This window comes from Piliocolobus tephrosceles, chromosome 13 (assembly GCF_002776525.5).
Source record: "Piliocolobus tephrosceles isolate RC106 chromosome 13, ASM277652v3, whole genome shotgun sequence".
NCBI lineage: Eukaryota > Metazoa > Chordata > Mammalia > Primates > Cercopithecidae > Piliocolobus > Piliocolobus tephrosceles.
The window spans coordinates 46861041-46876974 of record NC_045446.1 but is presented as its reverse complement, the minus strand read 5'-3'; the positions used below and the strand labels follow the sequence as shown (position 1 = coordinate 46876974).

Below are 15934 nucleotides of genomic sequence, written 5' to 3'. Positions count from 1 at the left end.
ACAACAACAACAACAACAACAACAACAACAACAACAACAACAACAACCACAACCACCACCACCACCTAAAGAATTTCAGAGATGCTGGGGAAGGAAGGGGCACCAGGTCTCCAGGTCATGTTGTTTTTTCCACTTCCTGGTCTGAGTTAGGGCCTCCACTGAGGAGGACAGAGGCTTCACCCACTGCATCCCCAGGCCTGGCACACAGAAGGTGGGCAGGAAATGTTTGTTTAAAAAAAATGAATGGAAGAAACGAAAGACCCAGGTTCAAGTGAGTAACACAAAAGAGAAAGAGGGGTATTTGGAACTGACCCTGTGGCTCTGACCACATGCACAGCCACTATTCATGGACATGATCAATCTCGCACAAGACTGGGAGGGCCAGGGCTATGCCTGCTTCCTTTTTAACATCCAGGACCTCCACAGAGCCTGGCACAGAGGAAGGGCTCTGGAATGGGTGCCTCACAACGGACAGAACAAACTGGCAGCATATGGAGTATTCTAGGACCTGGGACCCCTTTGTCACCTACAAAGCTTGTCCTCAGATACAGAGGAACCACCTAGGGTTATGCTGCTTCTGCAAGGAAAAAAGGATTGAACTGACTTCTAAAGGAAGAGACCATAGCCCTTGTCTCCAGCTTCCTCCCACTTTGTCTTCTACTCATTGAAATCCCACCGTCTTGCAAGGTACAGCCCACATCGCCCCTACATGAGTCTCTGGGTGAACCCCCAGCCCACATGGACATCCTTCTCTGTGTTTTGCCTTTTGCTGTGGAAGACCTCACTGAGACATTTCAATTCACTGAGAGTCAATCCTCTCTGCTGTACAATGGGACAATAGAGCTACACACCTCACCAAGTTGTTATGAGGATGAAGTGCAATCACTCTTGCTAGGCGGCCAGCATGGAGCTGGCCACTTGGTTCTGCTCTCGCTGCCACACTGTTCTGTGCATGTTCGCTCTGACTTCTCAGTGGAGCATAAACTCCTTGAGAATGGGAAGCACATCTTAACGTTTTTCCCTTACCTCCTTCCCAGTGCTAGGCACAGGGTGGGGCACATGAATAGGGCTCACTCAACATCCACTGAGCAACTTACGTTTCTATTTTTATTCAAGAGGAAATACCAATTCTGGATGTCACTTTTGATGCCAGAGAAACTGTGCCCATTCCCTTTTCAGCCCCCTGTTTTATCCTGTACCAGTTCAGGACTCCATACACAGCTGCTCTCAGTGATATTGATGGCGAGACCATCAGACAGAGTCACAGGTAATCTTGCCTGCCCAGAAGTCTGATGGTGCTGTGTATGAGCCGCCAGACTGAAAGCTTGGTATCACCAGGATGGGCCCCAACAGGAAACGTGATTCTGGGGCTCCTCTGCAGCGCCAGAACTCCAAGACTGGCGCCAGGGGTCAGAACAAGAGATGCCCCATTATCTCACGCCTAATGACCTGTGTCTTGATCCTTGGTAACAGAAGACAGGAAGTCTAGAGGAGGTAAATGAACACGCACTGAAAGCATATGCCTGCAGCCAGGAGGTACCCTGCACCCTACCACCCGTCTCTCTCCCCGTCCAACTGCTGACTAATGGAGGGAAAAAAAAAAAAAAAAAACATCCTGAGAAAGGCAAACACACTGAGCAAACAGCACTTGACTTTCAAAGCTCTCCCCAAGGGCTCTCCCCTTTCCCCTCCTCTGCTGCTCTCTTCCAGGGACCAACCTGGGCTGCTCTGTTTCTCTAGGTGACTTGGACAGGTGAGGAGTCCTGGGCGGGCTCCTGCTTGACTCCAGAGCCCCTTACTCTTTTCCAGAGTCATCTCAGCTCTTGACAACATGTCCCTAGGTCCTCCTGGCCCCAGGCCCATCACAAAGCCATGGCTTGTCTTCTGGGGGCCCTGGGGGACAATGAGTACCCACTAGGTAGGCTTTGGTGGGCTAGCCTGGGAACTCAAGCATCTTTTGATGCTATTTATATAAGAAAACATGTCCCAGGCTGCAGTTGGGAATGCAGGAAATGAATACATATCTCTTAGGAGCAGTCAAAGCAGATGTCACCTGCCCCCACTACATGACCTGAGGCTGCCCCAACTTCATTGCTTGCTGTGCCAGGAACCTTGGGGACCCAGTGCCCCCACTTTCCTTGATGCTTCCCTCCCCTCTCTCTATCTCAGCAATGGAAAGTCTGCTCTACCCCACCCTGTTGTTGCTGGAAGAGGAAGTCCCCCGGCTATCGGGAGAAGCCCTCTCCCACCTCGGCAGCTGTTCCTACTGCTGGGAACTGTCTCTAAACCTGTACAAAACTGGGAGGCTGTACACAAGCAGGGGGTTACTCTTCATATAACCAGCCACCAGAGGCAGGCAGAACTGACAGAGAGAAGGTTGAAGTGGGCCTGGGGCTGGGGACATTGGCTTTTCTGAGCTCCCCAGATGTTCCTTCCAAATTTCCCCTGTCTATGGAGTGCTTAGCCTGAGTGTGTTTGGAGGCTCTGAGCACCACAGGGTCACGGATGAGGATATCAGGGAGAGACCAGGAACCTGGGGTGTCTTGGTGAGGCATCTGGGAAACAGTGACTGGCTGCTATGCTCACAGCTCCATTCTGAGAAAATCAAATGCTAGCAGGACTTTCTGCATAAAACGCCATGGCTTGTGCCATGTATGGTAGAAGGTCTAGCCACTGATGACTGGACCACGTTCCCTGCCTGAGGCATAGGACACCATGGTCTGGCTGGACACAGGGAGGCTGGACACCTGGGGTATTCATGGCAAGCTCCATCCTGTGAGAACACTGCTGTGGGATGTTTCCTCAGTCCCCTAGAAAGGGACATGCCTTGGTGCCCCTGTTTCCAAATTGTCTTGGGGACTGGGACAGCTTGGTGGCTACCTAGCTCCATCGGACCCTCTCTCTAGGCAGCAAGAATGCCAAGAATACACAGACGACCTGAGTGACCGTCTCATTCTCTATGAGGCTTGCTCTACGGGTCTATCTGGGAGACACTACCAGCACCCCCTCCATTACCACCTTCCCCCACCAGGTGTATCTCTTCCTGGCACCAAAAGAACCAATTTTAGTTGGAGGTGGTGGTCAGTAGCCCCTCTTAATTTCCTTCCCTAATTCTACTCCTTTCAGAGCCTAGAGATTTTTTTCTCCTAAGAGAAAATAGCCTTATAGTCGTGCCCCATGGTGTCCCAAGTCTTCACCCCACAGAGGTCCCCAGCATTTTGTGGAAAATAGCCTGAGGCCAGAAGTTAAGAGACTTTGGAGGATCTAGTCCGAGCCATGCTACTAACCTCAGGAGAGATCTCAGGAACACACTCCCCTCTGGCCTTAATTTCCCATCTGTAAAATGGTTCTACCAACTTACTCTCCTTGCCGCATTCTGTGTAATCCCCACCCATCTGTCTTCTAATTCAAAAATTCTCTCTTCAGCCATACTCATTCATATAACCTGTGCACTGAGTAGGTTTTGGTTTCTTTTTTGTTTTCTTCTCTCCAGGGGCTTCCACTTGGCCATAATGACTCTTAGACTAGACAGGTCAGGGAACTAGTGTGAAGTCAGCTGGTTGCTAAATATCTACATCCCAATTATGCACTTGGGAAGTAACCACCATGGGATGGGTCCATGGAGCCATGAGACCAACTGTGAGATAAACTTGGGCCAAGACTCCATGGATCACCTCATCTCCATAAGCTCTCACTCTGGCCAGGGGACCATTGTTCACTGAATTAATTTCAATAACTAAAATTTCAATTTCTAAAAAATCTTTTGGGCCGGGCACAGTGGCTCATGCATGTAATCCCAGCACTTTAGGAGGCTGAGGCGGGTGGATCACGAGGTCAGGAGTTCAAGACCAGCCTGGCCAATATGGTGAAACCCCATCTCTATTAAAATACAAAAATTAGCTGAATGTGGTGCGATGTGCCTGTAGTCCCAGCTACTTGGGAGGCTGAGGCAGGAGAATCACTTGAACCTGGGATGTGAAGGTTGCAGTGAGCCGAGATTGTGCCACTGCACTCCAGCCTGGGTGATGGAGCGAGACTCTGTCTCAAAAAAAGAAAAAAAAGTTTTATATTCTCAGTAAAATGGTTTCAAGTATATGGGACTCTAGGACTTTTACCAGTTTTGGTCTTTTTCTTCTTCCTTGGCTTGGGGTTCCCAAACCACTTAGTTAATATAAATTCAGTCCCTACACCTATGAGTACCTTCAGCTTGGGCTTCTGATATTTAAGGATAACTAGTCTTTTTCTTTTGTATGGCCCCAAGTGGATTGAAGCTTTCTTATAGCTTCCCCAGGGCAATGATAGCTCAGTCTGACTTACTAAAAAGTCTTCATTCTTAGGAGAGTTCGAAACTGTGGTCATTTACTCACTTGCTGCTGTCTGTCAATAACATATCAGTTCCATAAGGAATGAGACCTCATCTCTCTTTCTCATCACGGTATCCTGAGGGCCAGCACAGTGTCCAGCACATAGCAGACTTTTCATGCATATTTGTTGGATAAATGAATGAAGAGTACTTTGATTTCTGGGAGCTCAGCTATCAGAGCCAGTTTGAGGCTCCCCCACTGAGTCAGATAATCTCAAATCCTCCTGCTTCTGTCCCTGCACAGCCTCTCACCCGAGCTCTGACGCCCTCTCCTTGCATGTAGGCAGCAGCACCCAGGGCTGGCTGCATGGGGTGAACTCACTGGAGATGGAGGTATAGATGGCAAAGGCCCTGAGGCTGGTCATCTCCTTCCTGCGGGTCGTCTCCACTCGCGTGCGGAAGATGTTCTCCCAGGCGTACAGCTTCAGCAGCTTGATGCCGCGGAGCATCTCGTTGGTCTGCTTCAGCCGCTCATTGGAATACTCCTGCAGGGGTCCCCGAGTCAGAGGGGAGAGGCTTCTGCTCCGTCCCCCACCCGAGAGGAAGGCCTGAGTGTCAACACTGTCACCACCGTGCCCGGCTCCTGTCCCCACCAGGAGGCAGCCTCTGCCCCCATTAACTCCATTTCCCAGACAAAGAAGCTGAGGCCTGGACAGGTGAAGTGGCCTACTCAAAATCAAAGTCAGTGACTGTGGGTGTGTGGGAGGAGACCTGCTGCTGTAGGGGAAAGGAGGGGAAGAGGGACACAGCACAAACACCTTTGGGCACTCACCAGTGTGCTCCGCTGGGCCTGAGACAGCTTGGTGGCCACAAAGTACTGGACAGGAGCCAGTAGAATGATGACAGCTGCTCCAATTAAGGCACTGACTCCGAGGATGTAGTAGAGGAGAATCACACCCACAATGATCTGAGGAAGGGGTCATAGGATGAGTTTCCTTTGACCTGATGGTTGCCCTGCCAGGGGACGCTGGCAAAATCCCTGTTTCCCCAGTCCCCTAGAGTGGGACACGCCTTGGTGCCCAGGTTTCCAAATTGTCTTGGGGAGTGGGGTGCAGGGAAGGAGGAGAAACAAAGCAATTTCAAAAGGAGGTTAGCATAATGGGCTCTCACACAAGCAGAAGGTTGCTGGGCTGGTAACTAACTGCATTTATCTGCAAGGTTGGTTGAAGCCTTAACTCTCTCCAGTCTATTTTCCAGATGGAAATCTCTGAGCTGAGATTGCACAATGTTTGTGACAGCATCTTTTGTTCTGTTTGCTGGCTCTCATGGCTTATGGTTCACTGTCACTGGAAGAAAGTGATACCTGAGCAAAGAGGCAAAGTTGCTGCACCCATGCCAGACAAAACCAGCCTGGGGTCCGAGAATTTGCTTTTCATTCTTATGCTCTTGGTTTCTTTAAATTTTTTTAATGAATCTGCCAGGTATTCTCTGAAAAGAGAATTCCTTCTGCGTCTAGCTTTACGTAAATGACTGCCTACTTCTGAATATTTATGAGAAGTGTAAATTGCCAGTCCCCAAAGTGCCAGGATGACAGTTTCTCAGGTTGCCTTCAAAGGCAAACACCTCTAAATACAGGGCTTTTTCTCGAGGAACAGATGTGTTGGCTTCCTTAGCTAAAAAAAGAGAAAGAGAGAGAAAGGACTGCTTGCCTTGGTCCTGTAGTCCCAGAGCCCTACCCCAGATTGGCATTAAGCTCCCAGCACCGCCTCAAGGATAAAGGAGTAAGTGGGAGGCCCTGTAATTTAATCACAGAATGCCTCCTGGCTTAGCAGGTATCTTAGAGGCTGGGAAGTGGCCCCTTTACCACCAGCCTCCCAGTATTTAACAGGTGTTAGATGCTGGCACAGATGGGCAGAGGACCATGTTAGGAGACGAAGTAGCCTCTTCCCTGGCCTGCCCTGCAGCATCACCCTCCTGGACCTATCTCTGGCATCCAGTCCTTCATTAGCTGTGCTCAAAGGGAGGCCATCAGGGTGTTCTTCAGCCAGTTTGGGTTAGGCCAGACAACAGGAAGGCTCCCGTGGCATCCCAAGCTCACTAACAGGGCACCTTATGAGCTGGTGTCTGCACCCACACCAACTCCAAGGGACTGGCAGTGACTGGGGTGGGAGCTGGGGCTGCAGCTGCTGCTATTCCCTGGCTCCTCCTCATGCTCCCCCATCCCCTCCTCTTTGGTGCTCCCAAGACTCCTTGGTCTATTCCTCTCTTCTGGACAGGTCTGAATGGCCCTCATGGGGAAGAAATCATGGATTCTGAGTGTACAAAGCAACTGTGAGAAATAAAAGGATTATTTTGTCTCCTATTCACAGGTTAGGAAAACAATCTAGTGTAGCGGGGAAGACATAGTCTTTAGAGTCTGTGGCCCTGAGTTTGAAGGCCCCAGCCCTTTGCTGTGCAGTCTTGGGTGAGTTACTTAACCTCTTTGATTTTCAGTTTCTTCATCTTTAAAATGGTGATTATAATGCCCACTCTGAAGGATTCTGTCCATTCTGCAGGACTATTGTGAAGATTAAATGAATCTCTATGATAAGCACCTAGAATTGTGGCTGGCATATAGTTGGAGATCAATACAAGGTGGCTTACCCTCCTCTCAGAAAATAAACGAAAAAGCTTCATGGGCACTCTGTCACAGGGGAACCACAGAAGGGAGATATGTGAGTATGGCGCCACACAGCTTACACTGGTTCACTGTGTGGTCCAGGGTAAGGCCCCTGCCCTCTCTGGGCCTCTGATACCCAGGAGATGGGGAAACACAGAGGCCTCCCATATAGCTAAATTCCTTAACCTGGTGTTCTTGATAAATGTCAGGGGGCACCCATGAAGACCCTGAAATTATAGCCAAAATGTCTGAGCAAGCATTTCTTCTTCTGAGAAAGTTTCACTAGCCTTTCAAAGGCATGTGGAGACTAACGGTGGCCAAGGGCTGGGGGTGAAAATGAGGAGTGACTGCCAATGGGTATGGGTTTCTTTGGGGGAAATGAAAACTTCCACATTTGTGATGATGGCTGCACGACTCTGTGAATATAGTATACTAAAACCCACTGAGTTGTATGCTTTAAATGAGCGAGTTATATCTCAATAAAGCTGTGTGCATGTGACCAAAAAATGATTATGAAGCAACAAGAGCCCTCAGGGCTTACATGGAAACGGGGTTTCTGCACTAATGTCAATATTATAAAAAGCCTTGTGTGCCCTGTGGCTAACCAGGCTGCACACAGAATCCTAACCACATGAGTTTCTTTGCCATGGGGCTGGGATTGTATCAACTCCCAGGAGTAACCCTGGTTCTTGAGTACTGGTCAAATCTGTAAGTGGTAAACGTATATACAAAAACAGAAAACCAAAGGACACTTCATGATAAATGAACAAAGGTAAGAAATCAGTAGAGATAAAAATCCCTACCCCCAATGCAAGGATTACATTACACAAGGGAGAGGGGCTGGGACAGGGCCAGGCATAGGGCAAGGGCTGTTAATATTAGTTAGCACTCTTAGCAATGATACATGTGCAACAAACACTGTAAATACTAGTAATGGTAACCATGTGGCAGGTTTAGTAGACAAAATCTGATTTTTTTTTTTTTTTTTTAGACAGAGTCTCACTCTGTCACCCAGGTTGGAACGCAGTGATGCGATCTCAGCTCACTGCAACCTCCGCCTCCCGGGCTCAAGCAATTCTCCTGTCTCAGCCTCCGGAGTAGCTGGGACTACAGGTGCACGCCGTCATGCCCGGCTAATTTTTGTATGTTTAGTAGAGATGAGGTTTCATCATATTGGTCAGGCTGGTCTTGAACTCCTGATCTCAGGTGAACCACACGCCTCGGCCTCCCAAAGCGCTGGAATTACAGGAGTGAGCCACCGCGCCCAGCCAACAAAATCTTACAAACTGCCTGTTCCGGGGGACACAACAGAAAGTGTCGTGTAGCTTTTTGAGTTCTGTGTACATGTTAGGATCCTCCCAGGCTGCGTCTTTCTGCAACAGGCCCTCACAGCCCAAAGTGTTAACTAATGAGAGAACCATGGTCAGAAATCTTCATTTTTCATGTTTCAAAAAAAAATTGTATTAGAGATGAGGTCTCTCTATGTTGCCCAGGCTGGACTTGAACTCTTGGACTCAAGCCATCCTCCTACCTCAGCCTTTTGAGTGACTGAGACTGCAGGCATGAGCCACCTCACCCAGCTTAGAGTCTTGTGCATAAAAGGTTGGTTGGTAACTGAACTAGATGAGATCTCCAGGCCCTTTTGTAGCTTTTATAGTCATTGATCTGTCTTGGCAGAATGGAGCAGGGGCAGTCTGGGCGTGGGTAGGTGGTGATGGGGGATGGCGTATATGACTGTTCCCATAAAAAAGAACATCAGATTCCCTGCATCCCATCTTGTCTAGCTGTGTCCCTGTGGGAGCCTCTCCCCTTTTTTTTCTTTTAATATTTTTTAACTCTAAGCTTTGCAAGTGAGGAGGACCAATACAAATCACTGGAGATGAAGGTTTACGGAATCTTTATCCCAAGAAGCAATGGATTCTGGATTGGTAATGTCTCACTCACGCCAAACATGTGCAAGTTAGAGGGATCTGATATTTACCAAGTGAAGACTGCGGGGCACTCTGCGTGGTGTGTTACTTACATTATCTAACTGAATTGCCATAGCAACTCCAGAGGGTAGGCATCCTTCCCATTTCATAGATGAAGAAACCAAGGCTCAGAGAGGTTAAGTATTTGAATCAGCCTGTCTCACCCAAGTCAGATACTTTCTGCCACATCAAGCTTTCCTGGTGGAACCTGCCTGCCCTCTGGGAATGCGTCTGGGATTTCGGTTTCTGGTCTGAACACCAGCGTGTAGATTTACTCCCAGGTATAGGACAGGATCAGACACTGGTGGAAGAGCTCCAGATGGGAGATGGGGCACGTGAAGCCCGAGGTCAGATCAACCACGCTGACGATTCTTCTCTGATTACTGGGGGGTAATGTACCTCTTCCTGAGCCAGCACCAAAGGTTGTCTTGCTTTAAAAAAAAAATACCACGTTTTAAAGTTTTTATTATTTTTTTAAGAGACAGGAGTCTCTCTCTGTCGTCCAGCCTGAAGTGCAGGGGCGTGATCACTGCTCACTGTAGCCTTGAACTCCTGGGGTCAAGCAGTCCTCCCATCTCAGACTCCCAGGTAGCTGGGACTAAAGGTGCGCACCGCCACATCTGGTTAAAAAACACCAGGTTTTGTTTGTTTGTTTTTGAGACAAGGTGTCACTCTGTCATCCAGGCTGGAGTGCAGTGGTGTGGTTGTAGCTCACTGCAACCTCCACCTCCTGGACTTTAGGTAATCGTCCCACCTCAGCTGGGGCTATAGTTGTGAGCCACCACCCCTAGCTAATTTTTTGTACAGACAGGGTCTCACTTTGTTGCCTAGGCTAAAAATGTCATGTTGTTGATTTTCAAAACCAATACATGCTTATTAGAGAATTTAGAAACACATAAAGAAAATAAAAATCACTTATAATCCCATGTGGTTTTCCAATTCTTTTTCATGTATGAATATGTACAAATGTATACATAACATATATTCCAGTTTAGTAGTAAGCATATAACATATACTATTTGTAACTTACTTTTTTTGCTTAAAAATGCATCATTAACACTTTTCAATGTAATTAAGTATTTTGCTACAACATAGCTTTTAAGATCTCTGAGCACTCCACATATGATTTTTATTTTCTTTCTTCTTTTTTTTCTGTATAGATGGGGGTCTCACTGTGTTGTCCGGGCCGGTCTTGAACTCCTGTGCTCATGTGATCCTCCTGCCTCAGCCTCCCAAAGTGCTGGGATTACAGGTGTGAGCCACTGCACCTGGCTTGATTTTTCTATAGTTTATAAAGTTGGCTCCATTTTTAAAGTCTTAATGATACTGCCTTCTCCGGTCATTAAGAGAGATGGTCAGTACTTGCAGAGTATGGGGCATGAGGGACCCAGAGGTACATCCTGTGGTACAGCCAGGTGTGTGAAAGGTACAGGCAAGCATGGAGTGGAAGACAGTGCACTCCTAGTCACTGGCCATGAATCAGCAGATTCTGGTTGTGTGTCCTGCTGTCCCCCTCCCTTCCCCTCAGCCCATCGGTACCTGTACTGGCATAGCCCAGAGGTTTGGGCACAAGAAGAAAAACCACATGAGCTGATTGGTGTCGATGGCAACCAGATTACAGATCTGCCCAGCAGTCATTTCTCCCATGGACAGGTTGGAGGTGGACAGGTGCATAATTTTATTGTAAATCTTGGTCTAGAAATGAGAGCAGAGTGTTTCACATTCATCATCATTCTTGTCATCATCACCACCCCAGATGCCATCTGTTACAGTGTGCCAGGGCCTTCTCAGACAGTCCCTATGGTGCCCTAGAGCAGCTCTGTAAGGTAGTACTGTATCACCGTTCCAACTTACAAGTCTACTCCAGCACAGCCAGCGACTTCCCCAGTAAGTAAGGCTTTTTCCTGTGGACAGGACTTACTTGGCTCTTTATTTTAATTTTATTTAATTAATTAATTTATTTAGAGACAGAGTCTTGCTCTGTCGCCCAGGCTGGAGTGCAGTGGCATGCTCTCAGCTCACTACAGCCTCCACCTTCCGGGTTCAAACAATTCTCGTGCCTCAGCCTCCAGAGTAGCTGGAATTACAGGCACACGCTTACCATGCCCAGCTAATTTTTGTATTTTCAGTAGAGACGGGGTTTCGCCACGTTTGCCAGTCTGGTCTCGAAGTCCTGACCTCAGGTGATCCACCCACCTCAGCCTCCCAAGTGCTGAGATTACAGGCATGAGCCACCGCACTCGGTCTGTTCTTTATTTTTAAAAGCAGATATTCAAGTCCAGTTGTATTCTTGATTCACCAGAGGCCAGTGGAGAACACAGATCAGAGCCATAAAAATGATGAAGTGGGGCAGGCCATCTGTTTTAAAGTGGCCATCTCCAGCCTGGGGAGGAGATGTGCTCTGAGACCAAGTCCTGTCATAATTCAGCCTTGAAACAAAACAAGGGTTCGACTTTGGAAGGTCTGTGTTACACGACTGTGTGAGTCAGTCAGCCCCAGCACTATCCCCAGAGTGCAGCCACCCCAAGGACCCTCACAGGGCAGATGGACCCTCACACAGCAGTTGTGGTAATGGCCTCCCCGAGCTCTGAACGTAGAAGCTTTATGTGCAGAGTGATCATGCCTCCCAGAAAGACTGCAATTTTTGGATATGTGCTCTTAAACAATGAAAAATGCATCTGGGTCTTAAATGTCCTCAGGATGCTTGCTCTTGGATAAAATTCTATTATACATTCTGTTGTAAGGTGGGCTCCCCGCCCTTAATTCCTCTTGTGCAAACCCAGGTTTTTTTGCGGGTCAGGTTTTCTTAAGGCAGGAACCTATTCTATGTCTTTCTGTGAGCTAATATACACCATGGGCAAGATGTAAAATAATGAACCTATTCTATGTCTTTCTGTGAGTTTATATATACCGTGGGTAAGGTTTAAAATAATGGCAATTACATTTTTAAACAAATCTATATACCTCCTAGATTATGTGAAATGAGACTTTAAAAGATAATCACTTAGTTTCAGTGAAGTAGGGACACCAAGTGATCTGTGAAATAAAGCCTTACTAAGTGAAGACCAGCATACATAGAAATGCACAACTGACTCATAGCTAGTAATTATGTATAATTCAGGAATTGTGCTTAATAACTTTTTATGCACAAAGTGTGGTTATTCTCTAACCCATGAAGACACAGACTCTCATCTGTAAGGGTACATTTTCTGGAAATCTCCAAAAGAAAGAAAGAAAGGGTTTTTTTTTCTCCTTAATTTCTTTCCCTCCCTCCCTCCCTCCCTCCCTCCCTCCCTCCCTCCCTCCCTTCCTTCCTTCCTTTTTTGAGACGGCATCTTGCTCTGTCACCCAGGCTTGAGTGTGGTGGCGCTATCTTGGCTCACTGCAAGCTCCTCCTCCCGGGTTCAGGCCATTCCCCTGCCTCAGTCTCGAAAGTAGCTAGGACTACAGGCACCCGCCACCACGCCCAGATAATTTTTTTGTATTTTTAGTAGAGATGGGGTTTCACTGTATTAGCCAGGATGGTCTCGATCTCCTGACCTCATGATCTGCCCACCTCGGCCTCCCAAAGTGCTGGGATTACAGGCAAGAGCCACTCTTTTTTTTTTTTTTTTTGAGATGAAGTCTCACTGTGTTGCCCAAGCTGGAGTACAGTGGCATGATCTCGGCTCACTGCAACCTCCACCTGCTGGGTTCAAGAGATTCTCCTGCCTCAGCCTCCCGAGTAGCTGGGACTACACGTGCATGCCAACATGCCTGGCTAATTTTTGTATTTTTAGTAGAGATGGGGTTTCACTATGTTGGTCAGGCTGGTCTCAAACTCCTGACCTCGTGATCCACCCGCCTCGGCCTCCCAAAGTGCTGGGATTACAGTCATGAGCCATTGCGCTCCGCCCCTCTAATTTGTTTCTATAATTAAAACCAGTCTTTCCTTTCTGTGGCATAGTAATGAATCTCTCTTATTAACACGAAAGATTCAAACAATTTGATGAAAACGATTATATGCTAACACATTAAAAAACCATTTTTGGATCTTTTGGTGTAATTGGAAAATGTAATTTATGACATATACACAGTAAGTATATTTAATTACAAAACTGTCCAACCACAAAAGTGGCTGTTTTGTGGTGGTGCAAGTCTGCCTGTCACTGGAGGGATCTGAGGAGAGGCTGGGATTTCTGGAGAGGTTTTCTGAACTGAGCAACAGTTTGGTTTCTCCCAGCTCTGGGACCCCATGAGTCTTAGAAGGTCTTAGATTTTCCTGGGCTCTTTCCACTATTGTCACATAATGACATCCCTGAGGAAATACTCTGCTTTCCCAGTGAGAAACCACTGGGGATGGGCAGTGTTGCCACACACAGCTGCACAGGTTGTGCACTGCACAACTTGGGAGGGCACCATTCACACAGACTATTCTAAGATAGCCAGAGTTTGGACTCTGACATTGTCCCCAGCCCAAGCTATATCCTTGTCCTCTCGGTCTCTTTTCTGCAGAGCTTCTTATCCTGGCTTCCACATGACCAATGTTAATGATTCTGAGGAACATTTCTGAAGAATGAGGTAGCTTCAGGATTTTACCACAACTTCACAGACATCACTAGGCATAGCTGAATCTAGTTATTCCCAATGCCCAGTCTCCTCTTTGCACAGAGAATTTCTAGCAGTATATATATAGCTGTCAAGAATAAAGACCAAGCTCTTTCTAGCCTCTCTAGATATGGCCATTTGGCCAATTTCTCACCAATGGGATGCAAGAGGGTATGTGCAAATTAAGCATTATGATTTTAAAAGGAAGATGGGTTCCCTCCTCTTATCCCTTCTTCTGGCTGGTTTAAATGTAAATATAGTGGCAGTTTCAATAGCCACCATGGTTATTGAGACGAAAGTCACAAAAGAAGGCTGGCAGAGCAACATGACAGATGAAGCCAGGTCTCTGATCATTGAGTAGCTCCTGTGTCAGCCCTGACTCTATCTGAAGAATAAACAAACTTCTATCCCATTTAAACTATTCTCAAACAGGATGTCGCTCTAGTCTGATAGCTGAACCAAAATCCTAGTGAAGACTCTGGGACTTGGACAACTCTCATCATCACCTTCTTCAAAGGGGCCCTGAATACTCCCTGGCTTTGATCATCTTTCCAAGAACCTCTAACAGGGAAGCCATAGAAGGCAGGACCAAGAGCCTAGACTTAAGTGACCCAACAGCCCAAATAGGTCACTCTCAGTGGGCAAGATTTCAGAGTTCAAATAGAACTTAGAGCAGTTGTCCTCAACCTTTTTGGCACCAGTGACTGGTTTTGTGGAAGACAATTTTTCCATGGACCTGGGGGAGAGGGATGGTTTCAGAATGAAACTGTTCCACTTCAGATCATCAGGCATTAGATTCTCATAAGGAACACACAACTTAGACCCTTGCCTGCACAGTTCACAATAGGGTTCGAACTCCTATGAGAGTCTAATGTAGCCGCTGATCTGACAGGAGGCAGAGCTCAGGTAGTAATGCTTGCTTCCACTGCTTACCTCCTGCTGTGTGGCTCAGTTCCTAACAGGCCATGGACCAATACCCCATCTTAGAGGGCACCCTGTCTTAGAGGCTATCTAGACCTGGTATGTCAAGCACATTCCTTTTTTCACACCCAAAGAAGACGGTCTGGTAGCAGAACTCTGGAATAGCCATGTAGAGAGGATTCCAAGGTTGCATTTACCCTTGGTCAGAAAGAGTGCTGTGATCAATTGGTGATGTCTGCCACTTTCAAGCCAAGGGCTGAGCAGTTGACTTTTCAGACCTAGTCCAAGGCAGAACCAGAGCCAGAGCTACTCTGCCTCCCAAGTTCAGCCCAAGACATTTTCCACTATCCCACACTGCCTTGTCAATGGTTACTGTTTTAAAACATTGTTAATGGGCAACAAAAAATAAATTCACAGCAGAATTATTCTTGAGTGTCTATGAGGATGAATAACACTCGTGGACATTATTCCTAATAATAGTTCTTATGGTGAAGTGAAAAAATAATCATCCAAGTACCTGTATTGCTCCTCTCAAGTTAATTCCAGTTTCAATGGCCACATAGTACGATGCTTGCAGAAATGTCCTTTGCAGTAGGAGGGCAAGGAACAGAAGCACGGCTAAGACGTAGGCATTGGCAAGAAACTCTTGGGATGAGACAAAGTAAACTCCGAGAAATTGTGTCTGTTGGAAAGAGAAGTTCAGAGGTGACTGTCACTGCCAGCAAAATGACCACCGTAGAACACATCACTGTGCCATAATGGACCGTGGCCATGATTATTACAAGACCCTCCGTGCCTGCAAAGTCTTATGCAATTGTTTATGAGTGAAAAATCAGACTGATAAATCCAACTAAATGTTCTTCTAACTACAGGGAAGGTTGCTTACACTCTGTTCATTTTTCCACTTGAGGGAACAGAATGGGGCCCAATTATGACCGTAGGCCCATAAATATGACTCTCAACACTGTGGCCACAGGCCCAGGGGACAGCATTCTGAATGGGGCAAGAATAAATAGAGCAGCTAAAACCTGAATTGGTATAGCAAGTCTCACGGTGCATGTTCTCTGCTACAGAAATGGAATCAGCAGCTCCCTTGTTCCAAACTCACCAACAGCTTGTACTGTAGCAATGACGGAGCAGAAAAGGCCACTGGAAAACATGGCACCGTAGAGCTCTCGGGAGAGAATGGGAGCTCATCACTTATAAGAGACTGAAAAGATTTCAGACCCAAGCCCGCCAGCCTCATGGGCTCCCAGGGCCTCCTGTTAAATTTAAGGTTCTCTTGTGTACTTCTAGCAGGATCTCAGATGGCAACCAGTGAAGAAAAACAAACATTTTAACTCTGTTGCTAAAGATACCAGGGAACAACAGTGTGTCTATTTCCAAATTAAGCATCAATAACTCCCAGGAAAACTTTGATCTTGATAAATCCATTGCTCCCCAGCAGAGCCACATCAATATTTCCATGAAGACAGAACTCTGCTCTTTCTCAGA

At 47.1% G+C, this 15934-nt stretch overlaps 1 protein-coding gene across 5 annotated transcripts in view; it reads right to left on the bottom strand.

Annotated features, from left to right (window-relative positions):
* Positions 1 to 15934, bottom strand: part of ABCC8 (ATP binding cassette subfamily C member 8) — an 84462-nt gene that overhangs the window by 45280 nt on the left and 23248 nt on the right. For all 5 annotated transcript variants that reach the window (XM_023230878.3, XM_023230879.3, XM_023230882.3 and 2 more), the window contains exons 7-10: positions 14958 to 15122; positions 10472 to 10627; positions 5136 to 5270; positions 4686 to 4848 (exon numbers count right to left, since the gene is read on the bottom strand). In XM_023230878.3, coding sequence (XP_023086646.1) covers positions 4686 to 4848; positions 5136 to 5270; positions 10472 to 10627; positions 14958 to 15122 — 619 coding nt within the window. The remainder of the gene's footprint in view (positions 1 to 4685; positions 4849 to 5135; positions 5271 to 10471; positions 10628 to 14957; positions 15123 to 15934) is intronic.